We start from the raw sequence: 16,518 nt of genomic DNA, 5'->3' as shown, positions 1-16,518 counted from the left end.
GAATATGGTATTTGTGGCAATTTTCTATAATAAAATTTCAAAGTACCAAAATTATTAATTTATAGAAGTTTTATTGTATAATACCTCATCCGTTCCTGAAAATAAGATTTTTTTAGAGTTTATTCTTGTTTCATAAATATATATTTTCTATATTTTTAAGATACTTTGTATACTTTTGACAAACATTAATTGTTAATATTTGAATTAATTAAATTTTATTAGTGGATAGTTATTAAAAAATGTATTAAAAATAAATTATAAATTATAAATTAAATTGTTAATATTTATTATATATTTAATAAACGTGAAAAATATAAAAAATATTATTTTCGGGGAAAGAGGGAGTATATATTCTAAAATCTCCAAAAAAAATTCTGGAAATCGGAGATTTTGATTATCTGAGTTCGCGAAAGTTGCTAACTTTACTATAATTAATAAGATTCTGATTGTTCTTTTTTTCTCTTTTTTTTGTGCACAAGATTGTGATTGTTCTAATAGAATTTAATGTCTTGCTTCAGTAGTTTCGACAAATCTTTACGATTAGATTTCACATTATAGTAAAACAAAAAGAAACATGAAATATTTTCACTCTGGATCACTTTCCTCATCTTTTATTACATTCCAAGACAGATTGTTATACTGACACACTTTTTTTTACTTTCTCCCTTGCTTTTTCTTAGATCTCAAACATAAAAAAAGCTAACTAGATTCTCTTTTGGTGGGATTAGCTCCGATCTTTTTAAAGTTCCAACGCGTGAGATTAAATCAAACAGATCTAGAAAAGACACATAACTGTCATTTAACCACAACCATTCGAAAGTTCCAACGCGTGAGATTAAATCAAACAGATCTAGAAAAGACACATAACTGCCATTTAACCACAACCATTCGATCAATACCCCTCTACCCTAATTTCAATGACCCAAATTTTGTTCCAAACTTTACATTATTCTCTTTCTTCTCTCTCCCCCAAGTTGTCGGCTTTTTTCTGTGTTCATCAAGGAAGAAAACAAAAACTTTGCTAATTAATCCATGATTTTCAATCATGTTTATTTGGATTCTAAGTTGTGGTTTGTGAGATAACCTGGTTTAACCATTTTTTTAACTATAATCTCAATTTCTTACACTCGTTGAATAACAACAATGAAACTTGTTGCAGGTATTTTCCATGGCGGACCACTGTATGGTTATCGCCGGCGAATGGAAGATGACCGACGATGGCAGCTGAACATTCTCAATCGGCAAACAGAAAATGTTCAGGATCGTTACTCTCCATCCTACAATGACGCTGCTTGAACTACAAAACTCTGTCTTGAAGAAGTTCTTTGCCAACATCGAAGCTCTCCCCTCCGCCTCACTGAGCTATTGGCCGCCTAACACAAAGGAACTTGTAACTAGAATCTCCACACCTCTGGTCATGCTTATCCACGATGTTTGTTTACGTTAATTGTGTATACATATGACTATCATGTACATATGGATATTATGTACATGTGGATATTGTATTTAGGTATATACGTGGATATTGTTCTCATGTGTACGTGAGTTTTGTTCTCATAAAGATCCAGTCCATTCATCCAACAAAAAATACATCTAATGATACTACATACAACTATCTAACATAAATCAATCAAATTTTTGAAGTCATAGAAATACACATTTATGTTTATATTGCTATCCACAAGTTCTCGATCTCTAATGTCCAATCAATATAATATCTACGTGTATATATAATTTTTGCTGTCCACATGTACACGTAATTCTTGCTATCCATGTGTACAATCAACACATACACAAATTTTTTTGCTATCTAACATGTACACAAAGAAGTTTTTCCATTTTTGATTAAGAATTCATATTTATTTATCTAGATTTTTATGTGCTAGTATGTATGTAATTACTGAAATGTATTTTAAAATCTAATAGTTGTTAATATTTACAAAAATACAAGTAAATGAGTGGGTCTTTGTTATTGATGGAGATATAAGGCTTTTTATACTCTTAACGATTCGCAACAATAGTTCTGAATTATTTGTGATTGATTGTCGTTACATTCAGTTTTAATTTACAACTGCAATTAACTTGTGATGCATTCTTATGTAAATAATTTTTTTTAAGAGATAGAATTCCTGCACATAAAACATGGACTAGAATGTGTTATATATCCAACTTTTTTTCATTCATGTGTACGTCTGAACTTGTGTACAACAACCATAAACTTGTATTGAACTTCGATGTACACATGTACATATTACATGACATAGCCAAACATGTACACCTAATATTGTGTACAACAACCATAAATTTTTATTGAATTTCGATGTACATATTACATGACATAGCCAAACATGTAGTACACAAATACTATACATGTTGGCCTTAATTATATGTACATAAAGAAGAACACATTTTCAAATCAACAATCACATATGCTATTTCACATTACATACTAAAAACAATTAAAATATTATAATGTCATACATATTATACTACAACAAAATAACTATACACACCCAAATTTTTAGCTTCTTAAATATTTTGTTGTACACAAGTATAAATGCCCATTGTATCCCAAAACATGGATGTATACAATCTGTCTGCATCTCTTTCCGTTGATGAATACATATGTAAGCTGGTGCTAAACTCCAATACCAGTGAGAGGCACACAACCTCTTCGTCTGGCCCTCATGTATTACCAGCTCCAATCTCCTACACCAACAAACACAACATGTACATGTCAATCCAGTAAACTAGGATCGTGTACATATCACATATGTATATTACATATTATGTCTTAAAATTGTCCATATACATGTTTATACGTATGAATGCACATTACAAATTGTACATATACATGTTAGTGCATATGTACACAATCCTGATTGTTCATATGTACACACGTATTGGTGTACACCCTACCACAATTTTGTCAAAACACCAAAACTAGCAACAAGCTTCGACTTTTACCCCATTGTATTATCATCGTAGAAATCTCAAATCCGAAACCCTTATTCCAAAATTAAAAACTCAGAATCGAAATCCCAAACTTTGAAATGTATAACCTCACTTCGAGGGTCTTGGGTTAAATCTCAAATTACACCCTTAATCTCAAAATCAAAATTTTAAATCCAAATCCCTAATCCAAAAATCAAAATCCCAAAACCGAAATCCAATCCCTAAACGGATCTTACCTTTCGCTTTGCCCTTTGAAACTCTCCTCTTTCGCGACAACATCATCTTTTCCGTCCATCGGAAATCTCGTTTGTCGGAGAAATCGCAGTAGCCGTCTTTTCCCACGCAAAGTCTATGCGTTTTACAGCAACTAACGAAAATAAATTACCGACGCCTTTTTTTTTAACAAGTCTGTGCAAAACTAAAAATTCAATTTCACACATGAAACATCTTCTATGTAATAAAAAGACATAATGTGTATTTATGTTAATAACTCAAACAAAAACAGCAGAAAACACATAACGATAACTTCATCAGTACTTTTAACTACCACAAATCCTACACACTTATAATAATAAGTTACGACCATGACCCTTTACAACTTCGTTCTCCTGAACGTTTTGAGACTTAGACCCTTCAAGATATGGAATGTCTCCGGCGCCGGGACGACGAGCTCGACGACTTCGCCTGCGGACTCTGCGAGCTACCAGACGAAACTTCAGAGCTCTTGTTACTCTCACCTTTCCCTGGCCATATCTTCTCAAAGATCCTCCTTGACCTCGACGGCATCAGCTGCGGTCCACCACCACCACCACCACTCCTCGTGCTCTTGCTTCCTCTGCTTTTCTTGCTCAGCCCCACCTTCTTCGCCGCTTCTTCTTCGACAACCACTATGCTCTCCTCCGCCTTCTTCACCGGCGGGATAGGCGAGTGGGAGGAAGCTGCAACAGAACCCACCGGGCTGTGGTTAGCTCTGAGCTGCTCAAAGTAGAGAACTTGCACCACCACTCGTAACGGAAGCCGCTCGTTCTGCGCTGCGTGTGCTGATGATTCACTCGTCAGCTTCCTCACATCCATTAACCCACAAAGTCTCTTCTTTTCAGATTTAGTTAGCTCCGGATGTTCCTATACAAAACCAAGAGTGTGACTAAAAACACTTTGGAGTAATTAGGTGAACAACAAATTGAGTAAAAAAAGGGAGAATAAAAAATTGGAAACTAGAGTAAAATGAACATATAAAAATATTTTATTTATTTATATATATTATTTACTCTAAGTTCAACTTCAAATAAGAGGGCAAAAGTTTTACTCTCAAACCATAAAAGACAAAAAAAACTGATAAATGGAATAACTACTTTTTTTGTAAAACACTTTTACTCTATTAATTTTACTCTAATTCAACCATACAATCACACCCCAATTTTCAGAAATTAAGAGCATCTGCATCAGTTTGAAATGAGAGCTGCTCTAAGCAAATATTATAATAAAATAAATGTATAAAATAGGAGAGAGGGAATAATTTAAGAGAGAGCTGCTCTATGTAAAAAGAGCTGCTGAGAACACTGCTCTCACTTTTGTCATTTTCTAATTGGTGTTTTTTTTTTAACAGTTTAAATTTAAATTACTATATTAATATAACAATTGCAAGAACACTGCTCTTCACTTTTGTTACTGATGATGATGCTCTCTAATAACTGTAAAACAAGAAGAATGTAATAAAATGCTTACATACCTTCAAGAAAGTGTCAATAGCTTTGTAGAGACCATCGTGAATAGGTCTAGCTGCTTCCGGAATTAGCTCAGACAACTCAACAAAGCTAGAGAGCGTTAGGTCACGGTTACTTGCTAAATACGCATCGATCAATCTCCCCACGCTCAACAAAACCCCGTTCCCTAGCACAAACTCCTTGTATCTATCATCCTCCGAGACACGCTTCTCATCCCCCACGAACCGATCAACAATCCTATGAACCAACTCAACTTCATGAATCAACAGATCCTTAACCGAGGCCTCATGTAGCTTCAAGCTCACGTTATCAACCAAATCTTCTTTCACCGTCTCATCAACTCCAACCAAGAACGAGACCTTGAGTAGTTTCAGCAAGAAGCTGCAAGTAGAGTAGCTCATCGCTCTGTTAACCCTCGGCAGCAAGGAAACAACAGTCTCAACGAGATGTTTGTTTGAAGAAGCTGCTTCTGACTCAATAGATTCAGGTAACCATCTCGCAGCGTAGTACCTAAGAGCTTCACTGATTACACCATTGTTCATCCTCCCACTTGACTTCACAGCTCTCAACACTTTCTTGAACAAATCAATCTCAAGCTCGCACACATCTTCCACCCACCAATCTTTAGGAATCGCATTCTCGTCTCTCTCAACAATCTTATCAGGTCCAGATAGCTTCCTGTTGTGTGTGTAAGACCAAGTGATGGTCTCGGGGTTGACCAGAATCTTAGCTGAGACAGAATCAATGCATCTAGCAACGAGCTTTAGATCTTCGGACCATGGAAGAAGAGACTTGGTTGTCTGAAGCATGATGATAGAGTCTTTCCAGCTTCTGAAAATGCCTGAGTTGAGGAAGACTTCGATCTTGTAGATGAGGTTACCGCGGTCAACGTCTTCGGTCATTTCGAGATACTCAGCTGCGCATCGCACGGCGGTTATGTTGTAAGCGTTGAGTGTAACCGTGATCCCGTAGCAGAACTTAGCGCAGATCTCAAACGCTTTGTGTCCTCCAGGGATGTCTGATATAGTGATGTCATTGGTGTTTTCCTCGCTCGCTTCAGAAACAAGTCTCTGCATCCTATTGCTCTTAGATAGCAGCGGGAACTGAAAACATAACATTGCAGCATCAAAAAGACAAACTTCATTACAATTGTATAACTTAAGAATCAGCAAGTAAATACGCAAGTTGTAAATATAACAAAAATGTACCTTATGGAGGTAAAATGTAAACTCTCCGACAATGACGGTAACATCGCTATCTAGATCCGAAACTGCGTACCTGTGGAGAAGAGACCAAGAACATAATCAGCTAAACAAGAACTCTCCAAAATGATTAATCAAAAAATATTTACTAAACGTTAGAGATGTTATGTCACATTCAAAGCCATAAGCGAAGGCAGATTTAACATGTTTTAAGTATCCACAAACTAACAAAAGACTAAATCTCGGGTAAAAGAAATCATTTTTGTTATATTCTCATACGGAACAAAGCCAAGAAAGCAACATTCTTTAGACTACTTTACAATATCCAGATGTCAAGTTTGTGAAGAGATGTCAGCTGATAATTACAGAAACAAAGCATAAGTAAACAAAAGAAAAGAGAGATTCTTCACTTTCTGAATTTGTAGAAAACTCATAATCATCATCTCCTTTTTCTTTCCACTCTTACAAACCAGGACCACAAAACAACACATAAACAAAGGCAGATCATCTAATGGACCACTTCTGATACTCATATACCCCATTTATGTTACTTTTATCTTTGTGGTATTTCCCGCAAAATATGATTAGTGAAACCAATCAAAATGATGGTGGTGATGACAAAAACTATTCCTTATTTTTTTTTCTTTTGTAACACTACTTTTCCTTGTGTTTCTTATCGCTTAGATCAAAACCAGAGTATGTTTTACTATTCATCCACAGAGAAATAAGTCTACCTACCTCTATTCACAGATATCAATTGAAGTCACATATATGTTTTCTTCTGGTGAAAATAATAGAAACCAAGAGAGTTTGGAGCAGGACATGTGTTTCTATAAACCTTTCAAGAGGCAGACAGAGAAATAAAACATGTGGAGAAAAATATGAATAGAAAAGACAACAGAACAGAACAGAACAAAAGAATCAGACATGCATAGAGAACAAACAGTAAGGAATCTATATGACCTTATCAATTTAAAAAAAAAAATAGGAGCGGCAAAAAATATTAAAAATTTACTTACTTGTGGAATTTGTCATCAGATTCAAATGTATCAGGCTTAGACCCTAGTTTCATGAACTTCATCTTTCTTCGTCTTCTTTACCACACCTTTGTTTGACTCTACAGCAGCTTAGTACTAAAAAAGCTCAAAGCTTTACACTTTCTCAATTCAAAACCAGAACAAGAAGGTGAGAAAAGGAAGGAAAAAAAGGGGAAAACGTGGTTTCTTTTAACTTGAGCTTTGCTGGAAGAGGGAGAGACAGTTAATGGGGATGAAAGTTAAAAGAGAGACAAGAGAGAACCAAACCCATGTTTTGCCTCACTATCTTTCTGCAAGAAACCCAAACTCTCCTCGGGCTACGGGACTTTTATGTTCTTTCTCCTAATCTCAACTAACCATTTATAAACGCATTTATTGCCTCTCTGTGGTCACAGAGAAGAACCATAAAGTTTCAAGCTTTTTTATTTATTTTTATTTTATTTAATTTTCCTCTCTGTCAACTTTCCAAGAAAATAAAAAGTTTCAGAAAGAAAATCCCATCGTCATAATAATCACACACAGAGAAAAGCAAAACGTAAATGGCGTAAGATAAAGAGAGGAGAGAGAAGAAAAGGGTTTTGTGTAGCAAGTAAGAGAGGGAATTAATAAGGAGTAGGAAGAGGAGAGAGAGATGAAGCCAGTCGCCGCCAATGCTTTTAAAGCAGAGATGATCCGCTGGAGATCTTCTCGTTCCCTTCTTCTATTCTTCTTCTTCTCTCTCTGGCTCAAATCTCAATTAAAAAAGTTTTTAATTATCCTTGGTTTTGAACTCGGGAAGGGAAGAGGAATGATGGTGATTTATTTTCGGTCTGACGAAGTTGTCTCTCCTACAATCCTACTCCGTGAAAAAAGTACTATATTTAAAAAAAAATACTATAAAAAAGGCAATAAAAGAGAGTAGGAATCTAGCTGCAAATATTCTACATTAGCCAGCTAAGTTGTTTTGAATGTTTGATTAACAACTGGTTTATCTCATTTTTTTAATCACTTCAATTTATTCATTTCTTACGTCTTTTATGTTTATTCGCATTTAGACAACGGAAAAAGGTTTAACGTGTATGTATTTATCTTATGAAAAGGGAAAGAGTAAACATCAATTGATAGAAATGTGCTTTTTTGAAGGACATTTTGACTGTCTGTCTCACGTAAACTGCATCAGACACATGGTGTCTCAAAACTTTGACTGTCTCTCCCAAGTTTCTTATATGAGAGGATAAGGGGTTCTTCTCTGCACATTTGAAGGAGACCGTCTACGTGTATTTCGTGAGCTAAACCCCCTTTCGACATTAGATCAGATCCTTCTCTTTCTTAGTCGCCTAGTTTTTTACGTGTGTCATCCTTTTCACAAGGAATCATTGAGACGGCGTGAAATCGACGCGCCATAAACTCTCTGGACTACGGAGTCCAAACGGAACCCGCTTGTCGAGAGAGTGACACTTTGACTTTTTGCATTACGTTATATTTCTAGATGCTCACGAAGTTTTAGTCAGACTTGCATTTCCTAACACTATTGACTTTCCATACAATGAAAAAAGAAGCTAACCTGATTAATACACAAATGTTTTCTTCGTAACTATGACCGACTCCTTCTAGATCTGAAACTACAATAGAATATCTTAAAAGTCAATAACTGTAACCAAATATAACAATCACTAAGCGGAACACACATTCATATAAAAAGTTAACTCGGCTTAACACAAAATGAAAGAATTAGTATTGCATAACAACTCATGCACTAACCAAATGCAGGCAAAAACCTGATCCGACCAACTTCTATCATTTTATTTTCTCAGCGTATCAACTTTTCTGAATATGGCGCCATAACTTCTTTTCAACACTTAAACAAGGGAAAAACAACTACTTATCCTCAGCTGTGTAATTTAAGCTTAAAGCTTTAAATTTACACGATAATTTTGAATTGTTAGATGACTGGCAATTATTTTACTTTTCTAGAAAGCAAATATATTACTTTGATAACGTAATTTTCTCTGAAAGGAAGCTTCATTTACATTTTCTCGAGTCATGTAAAGTTTCTCCTTTTTAACGCCACTATATGTTTTTCTATTGATACTTTTCATACCCATGAGTATATCGTGTCTCATATAATAAAGCTCGAAAAATGAATAATCAAACATAGTGTTCACAACTAGATACTGCATGGTCGGACATAGTAATGTAAAGAGTGTTACAAAATCATATGTTCACGGGGTTTTCCATGTACATAATTCCATTTTGGTTTTTGCAAATTGACAAATCAACAATCATGTATGTTAATTGTTTTTATCTGCTTAAGGTTATTACTCGACAGTTTTCTCAAGACGTACGATAACAAAAACGGCATAGTCAAGGACTCAAGATCCAAAACGGACCCGGTTTGGTTTAAAATGTATTAATGTAATTTGGTGGGGTCTGCATGTCATTTTTCTCTACGTGCCGTAGCTGTGTTCCACGTGATTAATGGCTCAATTATATATGAACGTAAAACACGTATCGTAAAAGTCGCAACGTAGTTATGGAGATGTATGCATATGGTCCCAAAGCTAAGTCGACTAAGTAGTAAATGAAGGTTGACACGCAGGGCTTGTTCGATCTAGATAGTGGCTTGATTGTGTCAATATGCTGATTTGTCTGCGTCTTCGCTATCAGGATAATTAAGCACGTATATTTGACTTAGTTATCCTTTTATTTGATGCCGGTCATGTAACTCTTTATATGCTCTTCAAACAAAAATAACTCATTATATATACACAATATGCTCCGTTATCTCCGCTTTGTTCAGATTTCAAAGTCTTTGAATTGGATAATGTATAAGTGTATTTATTTCTGGGAAAAATATCAACTAATGAATAGTTTGTTTTTTCACTATTCGTCAGTTACCTTTCTTATTCCGAAATATGCGACTTCAGAAAAATATGCTTCCGAAGACTTCAAATTATGGTTCTCAGACTCTCTCAGCCTCAAAGACTCGAATCTTCGAAATTATTTATCTTAAATGCATAAATTGTTTTTGTTTTTAGTATTAGTCATGCTACTTTACACTTTCCGCTAGTTTTCAAATAAAGAGTTAAATTTATGTATGACGAATTTTCTAACTTAAAACAAAGACGAAAACTATAACCACTGGGTTGAAATTTTTTAAGTAGGACTTTTTCGCTTTGATCATCTTGATTTCCCTTTTAACTTGAGATCCAAGTACGCAACTCCCATAGATCATAATATATAAGCATACATGTTAATGCTCATAATACGTACGAGACTTATTTTCCCACAAGGCCATAGCCAGTTACGACGATTGCTGATCAAACTATATTTTTACCAAAACGTTCCGGTAGCATACATGATCTTCGATGACCCCTATCTTCGAGTATAGAACCACACGAAGTTAATTATCTCTGTCGCACTAAGAAAGTCATGCTTTATATGATCAATGTTAATGTCTTGGCTCATGGTGTATGTTAAGAACTCGATCTCATTCTCTCTTTACATTAGGAAGATGGTTTCTGCATGAATGATTACGACACTCAAAAAATGGAATTTTCAAGTTTCTTGTGATCAAACTTTCATTAGCATTACGAAAATTTCATTAGCAAGTCAATGATATTACATTTCTAGCAAAAAAAATGAATTGATTATTACAAAAGAAAATAATTGTCCACGTCTGTCATCTTTCTAGCCAAAAGAGTTGCGCGTACAGACGTTATCATATGGGGTATAAGAGGGTGTATTATTAGAAATGTCATTAAACATATTTCCTCTTTGGATGAAATAATTATATGTAGATGCATAGCTAAGATGTTGAAAGCACAGAAGGAAAAGCAATGGCATGTGTTCATGAGAAAAGACTAGACGTAGCCTCCATTATTACGGAAGCATTATATTTATACAGTGTTCTACCTCTTTTACATTATATACACTGCATCCATATTAAATGCACTCCCCGTACTGTTATTATTCTCTCAGTTCATCTTCGTTGCAAATTTCATTTTTATTGAACTTTGCAAAAATTATATGCAAATTTAAATAAAACAGACCAAACTCTTTCTAGAAAACCCTAGCCGCCAGGGGCTTCCTCCCTTAGCCTTCTCCTCCTCTGCCATGGATTCCGGTCAGTTGATGGAGCCTGACCCTCCAGAACCTCCCGATCCACCCTTATCTTCCGTTAGAACCTCTAACAGATCCTTCTCTCCCGTTAAAGCTCTCATCCTCTGCAAATCCCATATCATCAATGGAGTTTCATTCTTAGACAGATCTGTTTTTTCCAAGAGACCTTCCATCTCATCTTTCCATCTCTTGTTACCGTCCTCTGCTTCAGAACCATTCATGAATCTAGATTTAAATATGAATCTTTCTCAGATCTCAGTGTATTCTGCCTCTGGAGTTCTTTGGCTTTCCATCTCCTCTATGATTTTGGTCCTAAGAAGTTCTTCTACTTCGGTCCCGGTGGCTGGTTTGTTGGTGCTTGGTTTGGGTTCCTCCAATGGCCTTATTACTGCAGAATGCGGTCTCTTTTTATGGGTTTCTTTGTCTCCCGTCGCAGTCACTGTATGTTTTACCTCACAGCTTGTCAATCTGGCTGTAGCTTCGTGCACGGGTTGCTCGGCCCTCATCACCACCTCATGCTTCATTCATCTCCCAACAATCCAGGTTGTATCTCTGAGATTTTCAAATTTATTCACTGGTGTTGTGTTGATTGTTTTGGAGTGTTCTCCTAGTCTGTCCCTAGCATTGGTGCGGCCATTTACTGCAGTATGCAGTCTCTTTACTGCTTTATGCAGTTCTGCCTGTGTTATATTGAAGTACTTTTGCATTCTGTTGTGGCAGCTTGATGTAGTTATGTCTGACATTTCAATTCCTTGGGTCTTGTTTGTCGACATTTACTGCCCTCTTTCCTCCTCTATGGAGTGTGTTCCCCTTCCAATTTCATCATCTACTTTAAGTGGTTTTGTTTCAGGAAGTAAAACGTTTAAGATTAGAGATACTTCAGATATTGAAGATCTAATCAAAGGCTCATCAAAATGGTGTTCAATCGCCTATGTGTGTGTAGCCATTTCAAGGATTGTCAATTGTGCACTTGCTGCTGTTTCAATCACAGGAATTATATCACTGAATGTGGTCTTTAATTCTCAAGGCTTACTTTCACCTTGCAGCTTGGTTGTTGGGACTAGAGGACTTCTCCACGCCATTAGTTGTTTAAGTGTTTTGTATGCTTCTATCTTTCTTTACTTCATTTTAATTGTTGTTTGTTTGGCCAGGATGACTTTGTTATCATGTTCTGTAAACACTTTCTCCTTAAATGGAGAGTAAGAATCTATAAAATTTTAGGTTTGTCAAAAAAAAAAAAAAAATTGAACTTTGCATAGAAAAGGCAAGAACATAAATACAGTCAAAAGTAATGGTTTTGAACCTCATGTATATGCGAAAGCTACAACGAAAACAATGCTTATAATTGATGTGGTTTCCTAGAGGAGTGGTTCATTTATGTTACTTATATATACATATATATATATTTTTGCTATATTTTTATACTTGGAGTATACAAGCAAATTAAGTTTTCTAAAAATGTAAGAACATGAATACTAAATAAATTTCATTGAGAATAAAAATCGACAAAATGGTATACAAATTTGCAATTGAAGAACTTTTTTTGCTGTGATTACTAGTTTCTTTTAGCGAAATCGCATAGTCATTTTATAATTTATAGTTCCGCTATTTCGCATAGCTTATGGAGAACAAAATAAATATGTTGATAAAATATTTTGTTTACAAGGAAACCAACTTTTCAACTATATAATACTTTAATGGCTATTAGCCTATTATCAAGTTAAACATCGACAATACAAAAGATTCTAAAAATTGATAGTTCAATCTACACGGGAGATTATGTCGGTTTTTGCAACAAGCCAAGAATATGATAATCCACATAGCATTAGACTATCGTATTTGTGTTTTACGTACAATAAATAAAATATGCATGTCATATATCATTCTCAAATAAAATATGCATGTCATATATCATATTATCATTCTCATATATACATACATAAACGATTAGTCTCGGTGAATGATTTTTGACAACTATGAGGAAACCTCGCATTCAATTGAACCGTGAAGAATATTTTCACAAGCAAAACCAAAACTTCTAATTCCGAGGTGAGAATGATTATGCCATTCGACTAATAGTAAATGTTTAGTGTTGGAAAATAATAATTAAAAGGTTAATTTAAGACAGGCGTGAGCATAAGGCATCATAAACAAATGATGGTGAACACTGACTATGGGGTCCAAACCTCCATAATTTTTTTTTTTTTTTTTTTTTTTTTTGAAGAACTTTTACTATTAAAATGCATGAGAAAGCAAATAATACAGACCTAGCCAGGGTCTTAGTTTGTTGGGCCTAACCCCTTAGTTTAAACACATCAAGTACAAAACAGTGACCAAAAATAAAATGAGCGGAGTAGTCAAGGCAAACGAAAGATCGCAGTTGATCTTTCATCTGAACCAATATTGCATCATGCTGGAAGAGATCACAGGGTTACCATCTCTGAAGGTGTGAATTTTGTTTCTAACTGTTCGATCAATTGAGGAAGCGAGGGAGTCAAGAGAGCGGAATTGTTGGCGATGGAGGCGCGAGTTCCTCTCAATCCAGAGGGAGTAGATAACAAGCTTCCAGACCAGAAAGCAAAGACGTTTGTACCAAAGGGGCCCAGACAACGATTGCATCGCATTAAGCATTACCGACCAACTGCGAAGTGGAGCAATATCAATTCGTTGTGCGATCTGAGTCCAGAGATTCCAAGAGAAGGAGCAGTCGAAAAACAAATGATCCCGCGATTCCGACGAGTTGGAGCAGAGCAGGCATCTTGCATCTGTGTTTAATCCCCATGACAGCAGGCGATCTCTAGTAGGGAGACGATTCAAAGTCACCAACCAGGCAAGGAAGTTGTGCTTAGGAATGCCGCCTTTAGCCCATATCACATCCTTCCATGGAACCTGTGAGTCATGGACTTTGAAATAACTGTAAATAGCGCTAGTGTTGTACTTTTCCCATTCCTTGTTCTCAAAGTACCAATAATGCTCATCGGGATCAGTTGTTAGGGTAATTGAAGAGAGGAGAGCTTGGACAGAAACCTGCCTATCTGACCTTGCCGCACGAATCTGCCAAACTCCACCATTGAAGATACTGCTTAGGGAAGCAGTAGTAGAGATGCCCATAGTATTGGAGGAGGCAGGCGCTAGAAAGTCTTGGATAGCACCCAATGAAGACCAGTGATCTGACCAGAATCGGACTGAGTTTCCTGATCCGACTCTCATTCTTATCCATTGGAAGGTAACCCCTCGCAGCTGCAAAAGTTTTTTTACCAGCCAAGGATAATGTTGTTTAGGTTTTATAGTCCAAAAGTTAGATAGATCACCTTTAAGAATCTCCTGCTTGAACCATGCAACCCAAATAGACCCTGATCTCTTAAACAGAAGCCAGATTAGCTTGACAGTACATGCTTTATTCCAAGCCATTAGGTCCCTACAGCCTAGGCCTCCCTCATCCTTAGAAAGTGTGACAGTTCCCCATGCGACCTTTGCTGAGTGGCTCCCTTCAGTAGTTCCATGCCAAAGGAAAGCACTACATAACGAATTTATCTTTGCTATGCAGGCCTTAGGAAGAATGAAAGTGGAGGTCCAAAAGTTGGTGATTCCATTGATGACTGTGTTTAGTAAAACAAGCCGACCTGCATAGGAGAGGGAGCGGGCACTCCAGGAATTTACTTTCCCTTTGATCAGTTGAATGAGCGGGGCACAGTGGTGCATCGACAGTTTCTGGGATGAGAGAGGAATGCCAAGATAGCGGACAGGGAGGGAAGCAACTGAAAGATTACAGGCAGTAGCAATGGCATCGATCTGGTCCTGTTGAACCCCACAAGAGACAAATGAAGTTTTTTGGAGGCTGACTGTGAGACCCGAGTGCTGAGAGAACTCATGGAGGATTTGAAGGATAGCTTGAACCGAGCTTAACTTCCCATCAGTGAAAATGAGAAGATCATCAGCGAAGCACAGGTGAGTGAGCTTTGATGAAGAGCACTTCGCATGATATCCAAACTTACCTTCCTCAGCACCTTTGTTCAACAGGTAGGATAGACAGTTCATGGCGATAACGAAGAGATAGGGAGAGAGGGGATCACCTTGCCGCAAACCTCTACGTCCTTTAAAAAACCCTTGCACTGTGCCATTATAACCGATAGTGAAGGATGGGGTACAGACACACGCCCTCAGCCAACTCAAGAAGATGGAAGGAACATTCAGCGAAGACAAGCAGATAAACAAAAAATCCCAGTTTAAGGTATCAAAAGCTTTAGCTATATCAACCTTTATAGTAATGCGCGGGGGACCCCTCTGCTTATGATAACCATCCACTAATTCTGTTGCCAGGATCGTATTCTCAATGAGAAGTCTACCTTGGACAAACGCCGTTTGATTCGGAAGGATTAGGTCGGAGAGTATTGGCTTTAGTTTTGCAACAAGAATTTTTGAGATGACTTTGTAGAGCGTTGTGCAACAAGAGATAGGTCGGTAGTCAGAAATAGCAGAAGCTCCAGGGTGCTTGGGGACAAGAGATAGGATGGTGGAGTTGACGACAGAGGGTAGGAAGAAGGAGGTAAAGAACCGGGAGATAGAGCACAACACTTCTTCACCAAGGATGGGCCAAGCAGCTTTATAGAAACCTGAGGTGAGACCGTCTGGACCAGGGGCTTTATTTGGGTTCAGCTTAAAGAGAGTTTTGGTGATGAGTTCAGCAGGAGGTAGGGATGAGAGAGCCACACATTGCTCAGGGGAGCAGCGAAACTGGAGGAGATTCTGGAACCATTGTGGGGTGGAGATAGTTACCGGCAGGACAGATGGCGCTAGGATGCTCTTAAAGTGGGTAACCGCCAGTTCACCCATGGCAATAGGATCAGTGAGCAGCGTTCCATTTGGCAACAGGAAGGCTCTAATAGCGTTGACTGCAATTCTCACTTTCCAGATTCTGTGGAAATATGAGGTGTTGAGATCACCTTCCCTTAGCCAGTTGATGCGCGATTTTTGTCGAAAATAAGCTTCCTCGATAGTTCTCAAAAACTCCCATTTATCAGAAATCTCCTTTACTTTAAGAAAGAGTGCTGGGGAAGGAGATTGAAGAGCCTGTGCCTGCACAAGTTGAAGCAAATTGTTAGCAATAATAACTCTCTCTTGAATTTTGGAAAAGTTCTCTCTATTTAAATCTTTAAGCACTGATTTTAATTGTTTTAGCTTCCAGCAGAGGTCTCCAAGAACAGTAGCAATGCTGCCAGCCTGAATCCAGAAGTCCGCAACGGTGGGCAAGAACTTTGGGTGCTTGGTAAGGTAATTGAAGAATTTGAAGGGCTTAGTTCCAGCTAGGGGAAGGGGCATAGCGAGGTCAATGGTACATGGGGAGTGGTCTGAGGTATTAGGGGAGAGGAATGAGGCAACACTATGGGGAAAAGTGGCAACCCAACATTGATTTACCAACAATCGATCTAGCTTTTTGGCAATAGGATCTTGTGGTTGATTGTTTGACCAAGTATTCCTGAGTCCTTGGAATCGCAGGTC

At 37.1% G+C, this 16,518-nt stretch overlaps 1 protein-coding gene across 1 annotated transcript; it reads right to left on the bottom strand.

The window, feature by feature from the left end:
• Positions 1-3,410: 3,410 nt before the first annotated feature.
• Positions 3,411-7,755, bottom strand: LOC106375396 (BTB/POZ domain-containing protein NPY1). The gene is made up of 4 exons (XM_013815284.3): positions 6,901-7,755; positions 5,888-5,957; positions 4,685-5,782; positions 3,411-4,077 (listed from the first exon to the last, which is right to left on the bottom strand). The coding sequence occupies exons 1-4, from the start codon at positions 6,960-6,962 to the stop codon at positions 3,589-3,591; spliced, it is 1,719 nt and encodes a 572-aa protein (XP_013670738.2). The 5' UTR covers positions 6,963-7,755; the 3' UTR covers positions 3,411-3,588.
• Between the last annotated feature and the right edge of the window lie 8,763 nt (positions 7,756-16,518).

The sequence above is a fragment of the Brassica napus genome, chromosome C1, assembly GCF_020379485.1.
Source record: "Brassica napus cultivar Da-Ae chromosome C1, Da-Ae, whole genome shotgun sequence".
NCBI lineage: Eukaryota > Viridiplantae > Streptophyta > Magnoliopsida > Brassicales > Brassicaceae > Brassica > Brassica napus.
The sequence above is the reverse complement of the archived record's forward strand: the minus strand, read 5'-3'. Positions and strand labels throughout refer to the sequence as shown.

What these genes read in the sequence shown, in the direction of transcription:
- LOC106375396 (XM_013815284.3), bottom strand. Translation starts at nt 6,962, where the DNA reads ATGAAGTTCATGAAACTAGGGTCTAAGCCTGATACATTTGAATCTGAT. An exon ending in TCTGATGACAAATTCCACAA is followed by an intron (nt 5,958 to 6,900) that starts GTAAGTAAATTT and finishes TCTTCTCCACAG; the next exon opens with GTACGCAGTTTCGGATCTAG. An exon ending in CTATTGACACTTTCTTGAAG is followed by an intron (nt 4,078 to 4,684) that starts GTATGTAAGCAT and finishes GGTTTTGTATAG; the next exon opens with GAACATCCGGAGCTAACTAA.